Source organism: Polyergus mexicanus, unplaced genomic scaffold (assembly GCF_030449975.1).
Source record: "Polyergus mexicanus isolate NDT 795.1 unplaced genomic scaffold, iyPolMexi1.0 SCAF_12, whole genome shotgun sequence".
Lineage (NCBI taxonomy): Eukaryota > Metazoa > Arthropoda > Insecta > Hymenoptera > Formicidae > Polyergus > Polyergus mexicanus.
In genome coordinates, this window is record NW_027223332.1 from 3,004,793 (window position 1) to 3,020,966 (window position 16,174).

At 30.3% G+C, this 16,174-nt stretch overlaps 4 protein-coding genes across 6 annotated transcripts; 3 read left to right on the forward strand and 1 right to left on the reverse strand.

Annotated features, from left to right (window-relative positions):
* Nucleotides 1-949: 949 nt before the first annotated feature.
* LOC138938229 (uncharacterized) lies at nt 950-6,475 on the forward strand. 2 transcript variants are annotated; one of them, XM_070305062.1, is made up of 6 exons: nt 950-1,149; nt 1,250-1,332; nt 1,454-4,140; nt 4,312-4,519; nt 4,597-4,799; nt 4,959-6,475. In XM_070305062.1, exons 3-6 carry the CDS (start codon nt 1,512-1,514, stop codon nt 5,354-5,356), a joined length of 3,438 nt encoding a protein of 1,145 aa, XP_070161163.1. In that variant the 5' UTR covers nt 950-1,149; nt 1,250-1,332; nt 1,454-1,511; the 3' UTR covers nt 5,357-6,475. The 2 variants fall into 2 exon arrangements, with proteins under 2 accessions (XP_070161163.1, XP_070161164.1); XM_070305063.1 differs by lacking the exon at nt 950-1,149 and having other exon boundaries at nt 1,230-1,332.
* On the reverse strand, nt 6,431-8,051 carry Zfrp8 (Zinc finger protein RP-8). Its single transcript, XM_070305064.1, has 4 exons — nt 7,527-8,051; nt 7,032-7,443; nt 6,853-6,955; nt 6,431-6,707 (listed from the first exon to the last, which is right to left on the reverse strand). The coding sequence occupies exons 1-4, from the start codon at nt 7,888-7,890 to the stop codon at nt 6,561-6,563; spliced, it is 1,026 nt and encodes a 341-aa protein (XP_070161165.1). The 5' UTR covers nt 7,891-8,051; the 3' UTR covers nt 6,431-6,560.
* Nucleotides 8,052-8,402: 351 nt separating this feature from the next.
* Nucleotides 8,403-9,699, forward strand: LOC138938162 (transmembrane protein 50A). The gene is made up of 4 exons (XM_070304952.1): nt 8,403-8,601; nt 8,826-8,932; nt 9,024-9,184; nt 9,272-9,699. Exons 1-4 carry the CDS (start codon nt 8,503-8,505, stop codon nt 9,376-9,378), a joined length of 474 nt encoding a protein of 157 aa, XP_070161053.1. The 5' UTR covers nt 8,403-8,502; the 3' UTR covers nt 9,379-9,699.
* Nucleotides 9,700-10,398: 699 nt separating this feature from the next.
* Grp170 (Grp170 co-chaperone) lies at nt 10,399-15,893 on the forward strand. Of its 2 annotated transcripts, none has more exons than XM_070304833.1 (9): nt 10,399-10,644; nt 10,846-10,983; nt 11,141-12,101; nt 12,217-12,479; nt 12,583-12,716; nt 12,825-13,018; nt 13,645-13,933; nt 14,160-14,589; nt 14,730-15,893. In XM_070304833.1, exons 2-9 carry the CDS (start codon nt 10,846-10,848, stop codon nt 15,117-15,119), a joined length of 2,799 nt encoding a protein of 932 aa, XP_070160934.1. In that variant the 5' UTR covers nt 10,399-10,644; the 3' UTR covers nt 15,120-15,893. The 2 variants fall into 2 exon arrangements, with proteins under 2 accessions (XP_070160934.1, XP_070160933.1); XM_070304832.1 differs by having other exon boundaries at nt 10,401-10,644; nt 12,825-13,063; nt 14,730-15,892.
* Nucleotides 15,894-16,174: the final 281 nt, after the last annotated feature.

Sequence of the window (16,174 nt, forward strand, 5' to 3'; positions counted from 1 at the left end):
GTCTTAAAAAATTGACCAATCACAATCGAGTATTCTTCTCATACTTGACTGTGATTGGTCAATTTGTTAAGGCTTGGAGCTTAAAATCTCTATTGTAGACGCCGCATTAGTGCCGGTCCATAATAGGTGATTTAGGCTGCGGTCGAGAAGACGCTAGAGATGTTTCGAAGCATTGCATTAACCAATCAGAATAAAGAAATCTTTACTCTTTTTGTTCTGATTGGTCAATCAAACGCTTCGAAGCATTTCTAGCATCTTCCCGACCGCAGCCTTAAGCCCTAAGCCTTAAGAAATTGACTAATCACAGTCGAGTATTCTCTTCATACTTAATCATGATTGGTCAATTTCTTAAGGCTTAGGGCTTAAATCACCTATTGTGGACCGGCACTTAGGACATCTTATGCGGCGTCTACAATAGAGATTTTAACCCTAAGCCTTAAGAAATTGACCAATCACAGTCAAGTATGAGAAGAATACTCGACTGTGATTAGTTAATTTCTTAGAGTTTAAAATCTCTATTGTAGACGCCACTTTAAGATTATGCTTAAGACGGTTTTAAATATAAGAGCTGATTATGAATACCGGCCTTGGTGAAATTGGCCCTAAGTTTCAATATTCATTGCCAATTGCCAATACTGAAAATCTATAGTGTACGTAACATAGATTATAGATTTTCAATGCTGACAATGGAATATCGGAAAGCCCGTATCAGACTACATATTAAAGATTGAAATTTGACCAATCAGGATAAAAGGAACTAAAATTTCCTTGTCCTAATTGGCCAAATTTCAATCTCAATGTATAGTCTGATACGGGCTCAACGCAACCTATGCTGTGTTCCGATTCTCTACCCGGGTGCATCCGATATTATAGATATGTGACGCATACTACTCGGGTGAGAAATCAGACACAGCCCTGTGTGTATCGTTGTGTCGTGGTATGACTCAGCGATGGGGGGAATATATATAGGGAATCCCGGAACTTTTAAACTTTTAAAATATAACAAAGATTATATTGCTGTGTGCAACGAGCCAATACCATTTAACTTATTAGTGACGTCACACTACATAAAGAAATTCTTCGTGCGATATGCACATTACATTCTTATCTTACGTGGACGATCGTGTTGCTGTCCGAACTTAATTTCAGGTACCTCTTTCAAATTTAACTTTAATTTACTTAGAACTTTCTTTAAAGTTACATTTCAAAAGTTTCATTACAAATTAAAGTTAATTCATTCTTATTTCAGTATCTATGATTAATGCAAATTAAAAGCCACGAACGAGTGATGATATAGCGATAACACGCCAGATAGTTAACCTATCTTAGCCAGTTGAGTTTTACAAGCTATCATATAGTTAATTATTATATAATTTTAATACAATTTTAATATAATTTATAATCTGTAAATATTATATATAATATATACAGCATTATATTATTAATTTTACAGATATTTATCATATGCATATATATATATCTATAAAAGACTACGCGTGTAACTTGCCGAAATGTACAAACATTTTTTAGCGCGACATATAACGCGTTACAATGGACAATGGTACTGTTATTTATGCAAGTTGGAAAATTTAAAAGACGTTGAACATCACTTGCAAGAAGTTCATTCGGATATCCACTTTCAAATCTCAGATTTTCCTGATGATTCCAGCAAATTGTCAGATACGAAATGCAAACATTTATTATATCATGGAATAGCAATGAAAGATATATTAAAAAATTCTAACACAAGGTATTTTTGTGTAGTGTGCAAATGTTTTATACCTACTTTAGAACATGTTAATCAACATGTGAGAGGTAAACAACACAAAAAATATATAAACAATAAACCAGAAGATTTTTCAAATGAGCAACAAAACTTAGATAAAAATATAAACAGCAATGTTTTTGTTAATGTAAAAATTGAAACGGAATTTATAAGTAGCTCAAATTTTTTTGCAAAAATACAGCCAATTTGTAAAGATAACTTGACAAATAGCTCTGAGAAAGAAGAGGAAGAGAAAGAGAAAGAGGAAAGTATAGCTTCCTCTGAATCTTATGAGAAGGATCGTAATAGCAATAATGTTTTGCAAGTTGAAAGATGTGTGAATATGAGTTTTTGTATTTTGTGTGACAGATTTGACAATAAACTTACTATGAAGGAACATATACAAGAAAAGCAACATATATCTGCATTAAAAATCTTGAATAAAAAATCGATATGCATCATAAACTTGGATAAAGATAGAAAGACCATTAAGCCATTGCAGTTGAATAGTAGAAAATTAGATGGTACAATGTGGCCAGAATACAGAAAGACTACGTCAAGATATATTTGTGATCAATGTAATATAGCGATAAAAGAAAATGATATAATAAATCATGAAGTAACAATACATAAAGAAAGGATGATGTCTTGTATGAAAGACATCCAAGATTTGACTTTATCTGTAAATGAAAAAAAAATTAAAATTAATATTTCCAGTTATTACCCAATGTTTAAATGCTCGTTTTGCAATGAAATAATACATGGCATATCAATGTTAGAAATTCATTTTTCTAAATGTCAACATAAAGAAAATGTTAGATTGTTAATTAAAACTAAAAGACAAGAATATAATCGCTCTGAAAATGTAGAAAGCTTTTTTGAACTTCTCGAATTTTTAAATTTAATTTCTTTAGAAAATAATGGCGACACTGTACAAACTATGGAGCAACCTGTGATGTATATTAAAAATCATCGTGCATCTTTCAACAAAAATTCAGATGACTTGATTGAGAATAAATTTACTTACATTTGCATTGCCTGCAAAGATAAATTTTATATAATCGAAGATGTATTTAATCATTTAAGTACAAGCAGAAGACATTTGAAACACTTCCAAAATATTTTGCTGACATATAATCATATACATAACATATGTACTGCAACAAAAGAACTTGGTTCAAATAAAACACAAGTAGCAGACTCTCTAATTTGTACTGAGAAAACGTCCATCAATACATTGGAAGAACAAAATATTAATAAAACGCCAGCAGAACATTATATTGATAATAATAGCGACCTAATAGCTAAAATAAATACTGATAACAAAAATAACATATCTCAAAGTGGAGAAAGCAATTCTGGCTTATTTATGTCTCGTGATATAACTTTAGAAATTAAGAAATTAACTCAAAATCTACAATGTAAGTTTTTACAAGCTAGAAAAAAAAATAATGTCTTGGATCGTTATAATAGAATGTATTATAAAAAATTTCTAGATTTTGAGGAAATTATGTTTACTTACAATCAGAACAAACTGAATGAAATTAAATTAAATTTAGAATTGTATGCTCATAAATGCGAGAATATGCTTTGTGTTGCATGTAATGTTACACATTCATACAATATACATACATTGTACGAACATATTCGTTGTGAACAACATATTATGCAACTTACACAACTGCATAAGAATAGCGCAGAACAGAGACTGAGATTACTGAAAGAATTAATCAAGGTAGAGAATACAAATATAGAATGTTATGCTTGTGATAAAAATATGAAATGGATACATCATGGTGAATCCTGGATCATGGAACATATGTGTTCTCCTAAACATAAGAAGAATCGCGAAAAGTCATTCAAAAAAGTTGAAAATGTACTTCGAAAATTCAATACTTTATGGTACAATATCCAATACTTTGCTTGTGTCGAGTGTAATATAAGATTCAAAATAAAAATAGAATTTATGGAACATCTTGACAAAAATCATAGTACACTTCTAAAAACAAAAGATAATTCAAAATTTGATTTCTGCTTAACGTGTGCCACTTTGTGGTATAAAAATCAAGATTCAATTTATCGACAACACTGTCAAAAACTGACGCATCGATATTTAGCAAAAAGTAATGACTTCGCAATTACATCGCTGCCACAATCTTTGCAAGAATTATTAAAAAATGTTAACGAAACTGTTGTTCATCTATTTCAATTATCGAATGATGCATTATATGATTCAAAAACAACTACAGTCATGAAGGATTTAAAGGATACTTTTAAAACTCAAGAGTTTCATGTAGAAGAAGTATGTATGTTTGGTTCAAGAATTACTGGTTTAGCATTGCCCAACAGCGATATCGACATATATCTTAACTTCAGTAAATATATATTTGTTTCATATATTTTTTTACAAACACACACACACACCTATACACACACACACAAAGCATAAAGCCGTAAAAAATTTGTCTATATAAGAAATATCAATATAAAAAAAAAAAATTAAAAAGAACTTTTTGAACTTTCACAAAAAGAATTTTCTGTACTAGGTGATGAATGTACTAAGGCTGAATTAATTAAAAACAGAAGTAAACAAATTCAAAATTGTTTGCATACTGATGGTGAGAATTGGGAAATAGAATTAACTTTGGACAACAGCAGAACACCCATAATAAAATTGAAGCACAGACAAACAGGATTACAGTGCGATATCTCATTTACAAATGGCCTCTCAGTCGAAAATTCTAAACTTATCAAGTATGAGAAGTATCATATTTTCAAGAAAATGTTTGTGATACTTGTAAGATATACTTCATAAAATGTTCAACTTTTAGGTCTTTCAATACAGCATATCCGTCTTGTCGAAAATTAATATTGTTTCTGAAAAAGTGGATCTTGTTGGGCAATTTGACTGGTTCTGATGGAATAACAAACTATGCTCTCACCTGGCTAGTCATCTTTTATTTACAAGTCAAATATAAAATACCGAGTGTTGCTGCTTTAATTAAAAGCCATAATCAGTCGAAAATTGTATCTGGTAAGTTTTCACTCAGAATAATATATTCATATAGTTTATATATGAAATTTATGGGAAAAGAGAGATTATCTCATTTATTTTACAATAATAAATTGTATTTTTACGTATTCTTTTTCTAGTGTTCATAGCACATAATTTACATCTTATTATGTATTTTAGGCTGGGAAACTGGAGTCGGTAATGATGTTCCTATCGACGTACCTGAATTATCGATATATGAATTGTTATTAGGATTTTTTGAGTATTACGGATGCTTTGATTACATGCATAATGTTGTATGTCCATTGTTAGGCGTCACATACCGTAAGGAATTCTTTACAGAAGTATTATCGGGTTTACCGGATACCATGGCACTTTATATTGCGCAATTGCAAAGTGCGAAACCGGAATACTTCCGTATTGATTCATCTATGTGTGTGCAAGATCCATTCGATCTTTCGCACAATTTAACAAAGGCTGTGCCAGTTTTAACGCTTAGATGCTTTAAACGATATTGTAATGAAAGTGCATCGATGTTACGTTATCGTTGGAAGTTAAGATCGTCGACAAAAAGTTAATATTTAATTATATAGAATCATCTTTTTTAATCACTGATTAATTATGATAAAGGTCAATGTATTTTTAAAACTCGACTATCGATTAATGATTTAACACTGCAAATGTTTCGCAAAACATGATAAAACTAATTTTTTAACTATACATATTTCTTGTAATAACTATTCTTATTGTGATAAAGTATTATATAGTATTATATAAAGTACTATACAATATATATTGTAATACCAATTCTTGCAGTTTTGTTCGTATGTTTAAAAGATTACAAAGATAATTCTAGGAATAACGTTTTTTTTTCTTTTTTTTAAAGAACATTTTTTAGATTTAATTGATACTTTTAAAATAAACGCGACGGGGATTGTGAACAGTTCTCATACGAATGGTAATATAAATCGTATTATATTCCATTGATCGTCATGTACTTTATACATTTGATTAGATATCTCGATTTTATATTTGATTTTTATACATTTGGTTAGATATCTTAATTTTATGTTTGATTTTCAATACGCATTTATGTGCATTTATTACCTGATTATTATTCTCTTATATTTAATATACATTTACTAGAATAGAATTTTTATTGTTATCGCAGGATGATGTCTAAGAAAACTTTCAGTGAGATTTCAAAGATTATCACTTTATATTTTAACGAAAATGTAAAGTATAACATGTAACATATTATTTTTCTAATACGATTTTATTTTATATATTTTGATAATTATATAATCATAGTCAATTGAAGTTGTTGCGAAAAAACTTTTATTAATTTATAACATTATAATCATTGAAAGCAATATTTCTTAGAGCATGTGTTTCTTAGCATTTTGTGATAGTGTCTCAGGAAACATTTCTCATTGAAATATTATATATCTTTATACTATATTTTTTTATATAAAAGGAATGTATAAACTGTGTTTTTATCATTTTATTGTTCAGTTTTTGAGGCTCCTATGTGTTCTCACTGCAGTCATAATTCAGTACAATGTTAATAAGGGACCAAAAATCTTGATTATGTATTTATTAATCAATGTTTATCTTATTGTCTTAATTTTATAACATTATGATTTACCCGACTAAGAAATTAACTTTTGATAATAGAACAATTCATTAAAGTGTAAGATGTGTAATATTTAAAAAAAATCTTTTAAATGAACAAGGCGAATACATTCATGTGTTCTGATTTATTCTCGAATCAGTTTCTTTTCATATATCTTGCTTCCATATATATTCTCTTACATATTTACCATTAGGTATGCAAGATTGTTTGCATGTGAAAACTGCCAATATTCCCCAATCAAGACACTTGATAATGTTTTTCAAACCCAAGAAATTTAATAGCTGTGGCATTATCTGCAAATTGTTTTATAAATAGTATGGACAACATATATACAACATACAGCAATTTATATACACAATTTGTCTTTTGAATCTTAATATAAATTCTGGATCATTATTTTGCATCCCGGTATATATTATATAAATAAACTCTACATACTTGAAATTCAAATTGTCTATTGCCATTGCATTCTGGACATTTTGGTATATCTATTATCTGATTATGTTGCGATATGTAAAGAACTTGCCCTCCTCTATCATATCTAGTAAATAAATACAGATTAATGTATAGATTATTATTACAAATTTCTCTAATTGTTCTACAAAGAAAAGATAAACCTTAAAATTTGATCTGGATAATTATCTGTTCTCATACGAAATTCTGCAAATATTTCATCTTTTTCGTCGTTAGTTATCTGTAGTAAATCGTCATTAACCTCTTCATGCTGAAGACTTCCAGCTTTGCCATTTTCAATCATAGCATTATACTTTTCTATCTCCTTCTGCTCGTTTTCAAGATCATCTTGCTCGATGTCTTTCGTCAAATCGTCGCTCTCTATTACAATCTCGTATTCGGGAAACAAGAAATTATTATTATTATTTGCTTCAGTACCACATATATGTTTATGTCCATTCTTCCAATCATATATTTGATGTACACGACAACAATAATTGACAACTTTACATTTGCCGCAGTGATTCGGTGCTGCAATCCCACATATATAACATGTTTTATTCCATTGTGACACATCTGAAAGCAACGAAACATACGATATTATTCCACACTGTTCCATGTTATTGGAAATAGATAATTTGTTATATTACAATACTTACCAATGTCTGTCCTCCAGTCTTTCTGCTCGACAGGCGGTTCAGATGGATAAAAAGTATTGACCCTATTCAATTGCGATCGAAAAACTTTGAAATTTCCTTTCTGATTTGGTTTGCAGCAATCTACGTTCTTGCATACAAAAATGTATATAGTCCTGTGAAATGCATCGGCGTTTTCTTCGTATGGTGCGTAGATCTGGCACAGAAATATGCAAACATCATTGCAATATTCGCATTCTAGATCACTTTTACCGGGAATATTTTTCAGGTCGAGCCAGGCCGGCTTACCGCCCACTTTACTAGGAAAAAATCTGCTTGTTAGTCGCCACGATTCGCATGTCTGCACGAATCCTAAATCGATTGCCATATTTAAGACAGATAATAAATACGACTGAAATTGCAACACACACAGAAATTTGTTAAAATAAATATATATTTCTGTAGATATATATATTTCTCGAGACAAATGTTTCTCTCTTTTTTTTTAAGTGTCAAATCTGACAGATATGACAAAACAATTTCAAACACGTGCTCGCTCCAGCTTTTGTAAACATTATTGGTCATTTACAATACTAAAGCCAGTATCAGATTATGCGTTGAAGATCGAGATTAAAGATTGAAGATAGAAATATAGCCAATCAGGATGTCGAGTCTGTAATTCAAGTGGGAGTGAAAATTACAAAAATGAACGAATTTACTAGGTTTGGACCAATGAAATTATAAATTTTCTAATAAATTCGCTCATTTATTAAAAAATTTATAATTTCATTGGTCCTAGAAAATAACTAGATTGTGCTAACGTCATTTTATGTCACTAGCGTTACTATCTGCATCGAAACTTCGTGATTCGCAGATTCGCACTTCTTGATATTATATGCACGGTGTTGTATATGTTGATATCTGTCATTGTGTTTAAGGTTAGCTGTCTAATCGCGGAATCCAATATCCTTGCGTTTCCGCAAATAAAAACAGCGATAAAATGACCTCCTGTTTCGAAAGCATGCAGGTTCCTTCCTGCGTTTGGTTCGAGGGCGGCGAGAAAAGAAATGCGCTTGTTTCCATGCTCGCAGGGACACTGGTAAATCTATATATTTAAGTTTATGTAGTATATACATCTATACATTTAATAAGTATATGAATGAATCATAATATCTTATTAATAAGAGCATAAATATTAATTATTTTCGCTAGATCCGAATATTTACTTTATTATAAATATTTAGTTAGCGTATATATAAAGATACACTGTGTTTTTTATTTCTTTCCACAATCAATATATAAATTTCACTGGTGTTGTTTTAGTTTTTCGTAGGATGGTGGTTTATTATAGATGCGCATGCAAAATATCCAGAGGAAATGGCAAATGCGTATCATGTATGTGGAGTGTTTGGTACTATATCACTTTTTATGTAAGTACTAGATCAATAGTATTGTTAGCAAAATTTTTAAAATTTTAATATGATACTATTGTCTTATGGAAAAATGATTTGATATTCTTAGGGTCAATTCAGTGACAAATGCACAGATAAGAGGAGAAGCTTACAACGGTGGTTGTTTAGGAGCAAGAGGTGCAAGGAGTTGGCTGTTTATCGGATTTGTTATGGGATTTGCAGCAGTAATAGCAGCCTGTTGGATTTTATTTGCTAATTTTGTGGCTGCAGGTATTTTCTATCTTATATATGAGCGTTGTGTATATATATAAAATAATCATACCAAAAGAGATATGTATTATTGTTATATTTTTATAGGTGCACAACATCATTGGCCAGGTGTGGGATTGTTCCTACAAAATGTGTTTATTTTCTTGGGCTCACTCACGTACAAATTTGGTCGATCTGAGGATCAATGGGGTTAATAGAGACATACCGTTGATTGAAAATATTTTTACTACTATAAGCACACAACGCAAAACTCGACTGAGAAAAATCGTGAAATTAATACCCTGTATTGCTTCGAACATAAAATCCAACTCAACTACAACATCACTCTATTGCTATAAATATTATGTAATAATTTTTATTTATATTCATTGAAGTTGAGAGTGATTACATGTTATATGTATATGTGAGATTTATGATAATCTAAAAAAGTAAGATTAGATTATAGCTTTTTTCGTGTGATAGAATTATATGTTAGTTATATTTCGCTAATAACTTCAATTATATCAGAAATTTTTTAATCTTTATATTCATTCTTTGTATTTTCTCATTTTGTTGCGAATGTATATCTTGCATTTGAAATTTTTACAAAGTTAATTTCAATTATCTGATATCTCGAAATTAAATAAATAGAACATGTTTTGAAATATAATTATTGAATATTAGCTTATTGGTTTTTGAATTGAAATTGAATAGTGAAATCTTTTTCTTAATGTGATTAATTTATTAATATATTAATTTTTTTATTTATTTATTATTGATTTTTCAGTTTTGATAGATTTAAAGATCGATTAGCAATACAAAAGCTATACAAAATAAATGTACATACAGAGAAACTAAATTATCGTGTACTAATATATCAAAACGCGACAATGCACTATATTCTTTATTTTATATTCTTGATTCTATATGCATGGTGAAATTTTAAGACTATCAGACTATGTATTAAAAATTGAAAATTGCAGATAAAAAAATTGAGATTTGACTGATCAGAACAAAAGAAGCTAAAAAAAATTAAATAAAATAAAAATTTCCTGATGGGTCAAATTTTGATTTTCAATGCATAGTCTGATGTCTGATACGGGCTGCATGCACATTTGTGGATATGCCTTAAGGGCTAGAAAATAGCTATCATACACACACTCACGCACTTTTTAATATCGCGCATCATCGACACTCTTGGGACTTAGCAGCGCAGATCGCGCGAGGATTGGCTCCGATTTGCCAACGCGGACCAATGCGAGCCAAGCGCTCGCTCGCCTTTTTACCAATCGCAATGTGCCACACCGACATATGGTATGGTGTGCTGCGAAGCGAAGTTTCACGGCGAGCGGCGGAAGAAGGATTACGATTTTAGACTTTTGTTGATTTAAGAAAAGGTTTCAGTACACATACGTATATTCTAAATGATATACAGCTGAGAATCGTCCTCGAGTAACGTGTCATCAAAACGTGGATGCAGGGTGAGTGCGGATTATTAATTTGTACTATTTTGTAATTAACATATTTTATGGTGCCGGTATTCATAACCAAAATCATCAAAATTGACAGTTCGATTCTGCCTTGTGTATCCATCTAGCATTAATATATGTTAATGAATCTCTGAATTTTTACGATATTTCTCTCGCTGAAAAAGGTATAGCTTGAATTCGTTTCATCTCCAGATGGAGTTTTCACAGAGAAGTGTGTCGATGGCGTCGTTAGCTTTACTCATCATCTCTACTTTCATCGGTATTAGCGAAGAAGTTGCTGTTATGAGCATCGACCTTGGTAGTGAATGGATGAAGGTCGCTATTGTTTCGGTACGTCAATCGGAATAATCGTATTTCTACAATGATTCTGTATTTAACTTAAGGATTGATGATTCTGTATTAAAAAACTTAATCGAACATATCGGATGTACTTTTGTATTTAAAAGATCAATTATATTCCTTTTTTAATTTCTTCTTTACTTCATAGCCTGGTGTTCCTATGGAAATAGCTTTAAATAAGGAATCGAAGAGAAAAACACCAGTTGCGATTGCATTCAGAGATGGGGAAAGATCTTTCGGCGAGGATGCTCAAGTGGTCGGTGTGAGATTTCCCCAGAACACTTTTTCCTATATCCTAGATCTTATAGGAAAGCCTATAGACAATCCACTAGTTCAACTTTATCTGAAGAGATTTCCTTACTACAATATTGTTGCTGATGATCAGAGGAAAACCATAGCGTTTAAGTTAAATGAAAATACAACATATACTCCAGAAGAGTTACTCGCACAAATACTGCACAAGGGCAAAGAGATGGCGGAAACCTCGGCCCAGCAAAAGATAAACGAGGCAGTTATCACTGTGCCAGGATTCTTTAATCAAGCCGAAAGGAGAGCCTTGATTCAAGCGGCAGAACTTGCCGGATTGAAAGTATTACAACTCATAAACGACTATACAGCGGTTGCTTTGAACTATGGCGTATTTGGCAGAACTGAAATAAATGATTCTGCGCATTACATTATGTTTTACGACATGGGAGCTAGTAGCAGTACTGCAACAATTGTCAGCTATCAAAACATGAAAACGAAAGAAAGGGGTTTTGTCGAGACGAATCCTTATGTTAATGTTTTGGGTGTGGGATATGATCGTACACTTGGTGGACTTGAAATGCAAATTAGATTGCAGAATTATCTAGCAAAAGAATTTGATGCTCTAAAAAAGACACCAAATTCGGTATTTACGAGTCCGAGAGCGATGGCAAAGCTTTTTAAAGAAGCCGGACGCGTCAAAACTGTACTCAGTGCCAATGCAGATCATTATGCCCAAATAGAAGGCTTAATAGATGACATTGATTTCAAATTCCAAGTCACTAGAGAAAAATTGGAGGAGATATGCGTTGATTTATTTGAACGTATAACAAATCCTGTGAAGCTTGCTTTAGAAAGTTCAGGTGAATATTCTTCTATAAGTAGAACATATAGTTGTGATTCTTTCTCTCTCTTTTTCTCTCTTCCTCTTGCAATAGTCAAATATTTTTGTAAATACTAAATATAAAATTGTTTCAGCTTTGACAATGGATGTTATATCGCATGTTGTATTGGTAGGAGCTGGTACTCGTATGCCAAAAGTACAAGAGATATTGTCCCAATATGTAAAAACAGAATTGTCAAAGAATATAAATACAGATGAAGCAGCTGCTTTAGGAGCTGCATACAAAGCAGCTGATCTCAGTCAGGGTTTTAAAGTCAAGAAATTTATCACAAAAGATGCTATATTGTTTCCAATTCAAATCACTTTTGATAGATATACCGATAATAAAATTAGACAGGTATAAGCTATATGATCTTTTATGTATTTCAAAAAATTCTTTGTATTGAATAACTATATATATATAAAATTACATATTTTTCAAAATTTATCTTTGTGTACAGGTGAAAAAGACATTATTTGGAAAAATGAATCCTTTTCCACAAAAGAAAATTATTACATTTAATAAGCATACACAAGATTTTGATTTTCGTGTAAATTATGCTGAATTAGATTATTTACCTCCCATAGAGGTAATGTAAGTATCTGTATAGTTTACATATTTATTTTTAATATTAGGAATAAATTATATTTCAAGTACTGATAATGTTATGTTTAAAACTATAGTGTTTAAATTTTCTTACAGGTCTATTGGAGATCTAAAAATAACCACTATATTCTTGAGTGGTGTAACTGAAGCTTTAGAAAAGCATGCTAAGGAAGGTGCTGAGAGTAAAGGAATCAAAGTGCATTTTAATATGGATGATAGTGGCATACTGAATTTATTGAATGTGGAACTAGTGTCAGAAAAATTGAGCACTGTTGTTGATGAAGAAGAGGGTACTTTCTCAATACTTGGCTCAACTATTAGTAAATTTTTTGCAGGTTTGTGCTGAAGGCTATGCAAAAAATGATGCTATTAATTTCTATTATATGTATGGATTTCAATTTGGCTTATATTTGCACAATTATAGTTCTATTTACATGATTATAGTTCTTTTTTGTATACTCTTAGTGTATATTAAAGAACTATTATTTTTTTCAAAAAAATTATTATATTATTTGTATGTGTAATGAAAACAAGAATGCAAAAATATTATCTCATATTTCATTTTGATATCATTTTTTGTAAGCATTTTTATGATAATAAGATTTGTATAAAATAGAGATATAATAAAAAGCACAAATAACAGTATGATTGAATGAAGTTCAGGTTGTTGCGCTGATAATTAAATGCACTGTAAATATAATTTTTTGAAAATTTATGTATATAAATTTTGATAAAACAGATCTTGTATTTTATACACACATTTTTTACTTATGAAATGTGTGCATTATTCTATTAAATATTATTTAAGATTGAACTTTTAGAAGTCTTGCATTTATGTATCAGTGACACAAAAAATTTTAATCATTATTCATATATTATCCAAGTATAGAAAAAGGTACATCATAAAATCTTTTAGGTTCTCATGAGCAAGAACCATTAGAAAAAACGGAAGAAGCACCGAAAGAGGATATAAAACCAGTACATGAAGAACCAGAAGCTCCAGAGCCTTCAAAGGACACAGAGGAGAAGGAAAAGAAGAAAAACGAGACGAAAATGGACGAAGATAAAGCTCCAAATAAGACTGAGAAGGCCGATAAAGAAAAAAAATCTACCATTATTCAAATCAAAGAACCTATCAGCTCAAACGAGATCAAACTAGGATCACAAATCTTGTCCGGCAAAAAACTCGCGGAAGTTCGAGAAAAGTGAGAGCAAAAATATGTTTAATATATATTCGCAACATTTGTGTATGATATATAAGTAAAAAATTACACTTTTGAAGCGTTATATATCATATCAATACAAGTGCTGATATAATTAATTAATACTGTTCCATTTGAAAGTACAAATAATTTAATATTTGGCATAATTATATTTATATATTAAATAATATTTATATTAGTTTGATAAAAATGTATTGCTTTATTTTAGAATACATCATTTGAACGTGTATGATTCTGAAAAAGTGCGTCGAGAGACTGCGTTAAATAATCTCGAATCGTATGTAATCGATGCACAGCAGAAGCTCGATTCCGAAGAGTATTCAGTTGCAGCTACTAACAAGGAAGTCGAAGAAATCCGGGAAGCCTGCGCCGAGATCTCCGAATGGTTATATGAGGATGGTTTTACCGCGACCGCGGAAGTATACGAGGAGAAGTTAATGAAATTGCAAAAACTAACCAACGACGTCTATGAGAGAGTTTCCGAGCACCGAGACCGTCCGGAAGTTCTGAAAGGAATGGTTTCATTACTTAATGGCAGTAAAACATTCTTAGAGAATATGCGTAACTTGAGTTCAACGACTGAGATTATTACGCCCGTTGAAGTCGAGACGTTAGAAAGAGCGATTAACGAGACGCAGGTAACTATGTAACTGATATTTCCACCATATTTTTATTTTAAATTGATAATGCATGATTACATTTAAAATAACGATCTTTATAATACTAGTGTATAATATATATATATATATATATATATATATAAAATTATATTTTTCAGGATTATTACAAAACAATTTTAAAATATTTTGCGAAAGCTTCGTTAAACGAACCAGTGAAATATAAAGTTCGCCATATTGTAAATAAAATGGAGCTACTTGACAGAGAAATTAAATATCTTGTGAATAAAGTAAAGATTTGGAGACCGAAACAGGAAACTGTGGCGAATCAAACAACTGATAATAAAACAGAAGAAAATGAAGAATCTATGTCTGATACTGAAAATGATAAATTTACTGATGAACAAACTGCATCAGATAATGCGGAAGACCAACAAGAACCAATGCTGAAAACGAGGGACACTACACAGGATCCATTAGTTTTATCAGAAAGCGAAGAACCACGATTAAGTGAGGAGCTGATTCCAGAAGAAATGCATCAAGAACTATAAGAAATAATTTATTTAAAAAGAGCGTGTGATTCTATTTGTTGATCGACGATATTTGTCGATTTAGGCAATTTCTGTAGATTATCTCTCTTCATCCAATGCATTTAAAATCAAAGCGGGAATTCTTATGCATTGCTGTGATTGGATAAATCATTCTGTGGAAGTGTGAATACAAGTTGTTCTCTCCAATTTAATTAATAATATGTATTTATACCAGGATATTCACAATTCTATTCATTATATTAGAAGTTATTGAAACATTAATTTTATCAGAGACTGTTCGTGATAATTATGTTATACAAGTGCCAAGCAATAACACATATTCAAATATCTAATTTATTTGATACGAAATTTGTTACAATTTATTAATTTATTACGAACAAAAGAAAATATAGGCCAGTGAAAAATTTACTTCAAATCCTTACAATCCTTAACATAAATTTTCGAGCTTGCATATGAAATGTCTCTTTGCTGCAAGTATATCTTTTATATATTATCCCATACAGAGTTATAATATAAGCATAAGGCATACTACATATTTGTTCGTAAAAATGCGAATAATGAAAACAAAATTTTTTTGCATATATTTCCTAAGGAATAATATTCTTTTCTTGTAGTATATAGTTTTATATGCTTGCATCCAAGTATTTTTCAGAGAAACTTAACTTACTTCTATGTACTCTGTATTCTATATTAAATTGTATTATTTTTTCTCACGAGTGAAGGTTCACATGCGTAAGTCTCCTTTCTCTTTTTTGTTATTTATAAACGCATTACATAAAAAAGCTATTATATATATATCTAAAATAAATTGTTTTTATACAATATATATATATATATATATATATATATATCATATATTTATATTTATTTATAAATATATGATTTATATATAATTATAATATTATAGTACTAATATATGATATTAATTTTATCATATATATAATTAAAAAATTATATTTTATATTAAAAATTTGCTGTGGAGGGTATATAGATAAAAATTTATCTTCTAAATAATAAATTTTTATTTATATATGATCATGATAAGATTGCTTTTT

Excerpts from the sequence above, each read along its gene's own strand:
- Zfrp8 (XM_070305064.1), bottom strand. The coding sequence starts at position 7,890 with ATGGCAATCGATTTAGGATTCGTGCAGACATGCGAATCGTGGCGACTA. Across the intron at positions 7,444-7,526 it reads AGACTGGAGGACAGACATTG|ATGTGTCACAATGGAATAAA; the intron begins GTAAGTATTGTA and ends CGTTGCTTTCAG. Across the intron at positions 6,956-7,031 it reads TATCCAGATCAAATTTTAAG|ATATGATAGAGGAGGGCAAG; the intron begins GTTTATCTTTTC and ends TTTATTTACTAG.
- Grp170 (XM_070304832.1), top strand. The coding sequence starts at position 10,846 with ATGGAGTTTTCACAGAGAAGTGTGTCGATGGCGTCGTTAGCTTTACTC. Across the intron at positions 10,984-11,140 it reads TGAAGGTCGCTATTGTTTCG|CCTGGTGTTCCTATGGAAAT; the intron begins GTACGTCAATCG and ends TTTACTTCATAG. Across the intron at positions 13,934-14,159 it reads CTCGCGGAAGTTCGAGAAAA|AATACATCATTTGAACGTGT; the intron begins GTGAGAGCAAAA and ends GCTTTATTTTAG.
- LOC138938162 (XM_070304952.1), top strand. The coding sequence starts at position 8,503 with ATGACCTCCTGTTTCGAAAGCATGCAGGTTCCTTCCTGCGTTTGGTTC. Across the intron at positions 8,602-8,825 it reads CCATGCTCGCAGGGACACTG|TTTTTCGTAGGATGGTGGTT; the intron begins GTAAATCTATAT and ends GTGTTGTTTTAG. Across the intron at positions 8,933-9,023 it reads GGTACTATATCACTTTTTAT|GGTCAATTCAGTGACAAATG; the intron begins GTAAGTACTAGA and ends TGATATTCTTAG.
- LOC138938229 (XM_070305062.1), top strand. The coding sequence starts at position 1,512 with ATGTACAAACATTTTTTAGCGCGACATATAACGCGTTACAATGGACAA. Across the intron at positions 4,520-4,596 it reads GAAAATTCTAAACTTATCAA|GTCTTTCAATACAGCATATC; the intron begins GTATGAGAAGTA and ends TTCAACTTTTAG. Across the intron at positions 4,800-4,958 it reads TCAGTCGAAAATTGTATCTG|GCTGGGAAACTGGAGTCGGT; the intron begins GTAAGTTTTCAC and ends TATGTATTTTAG.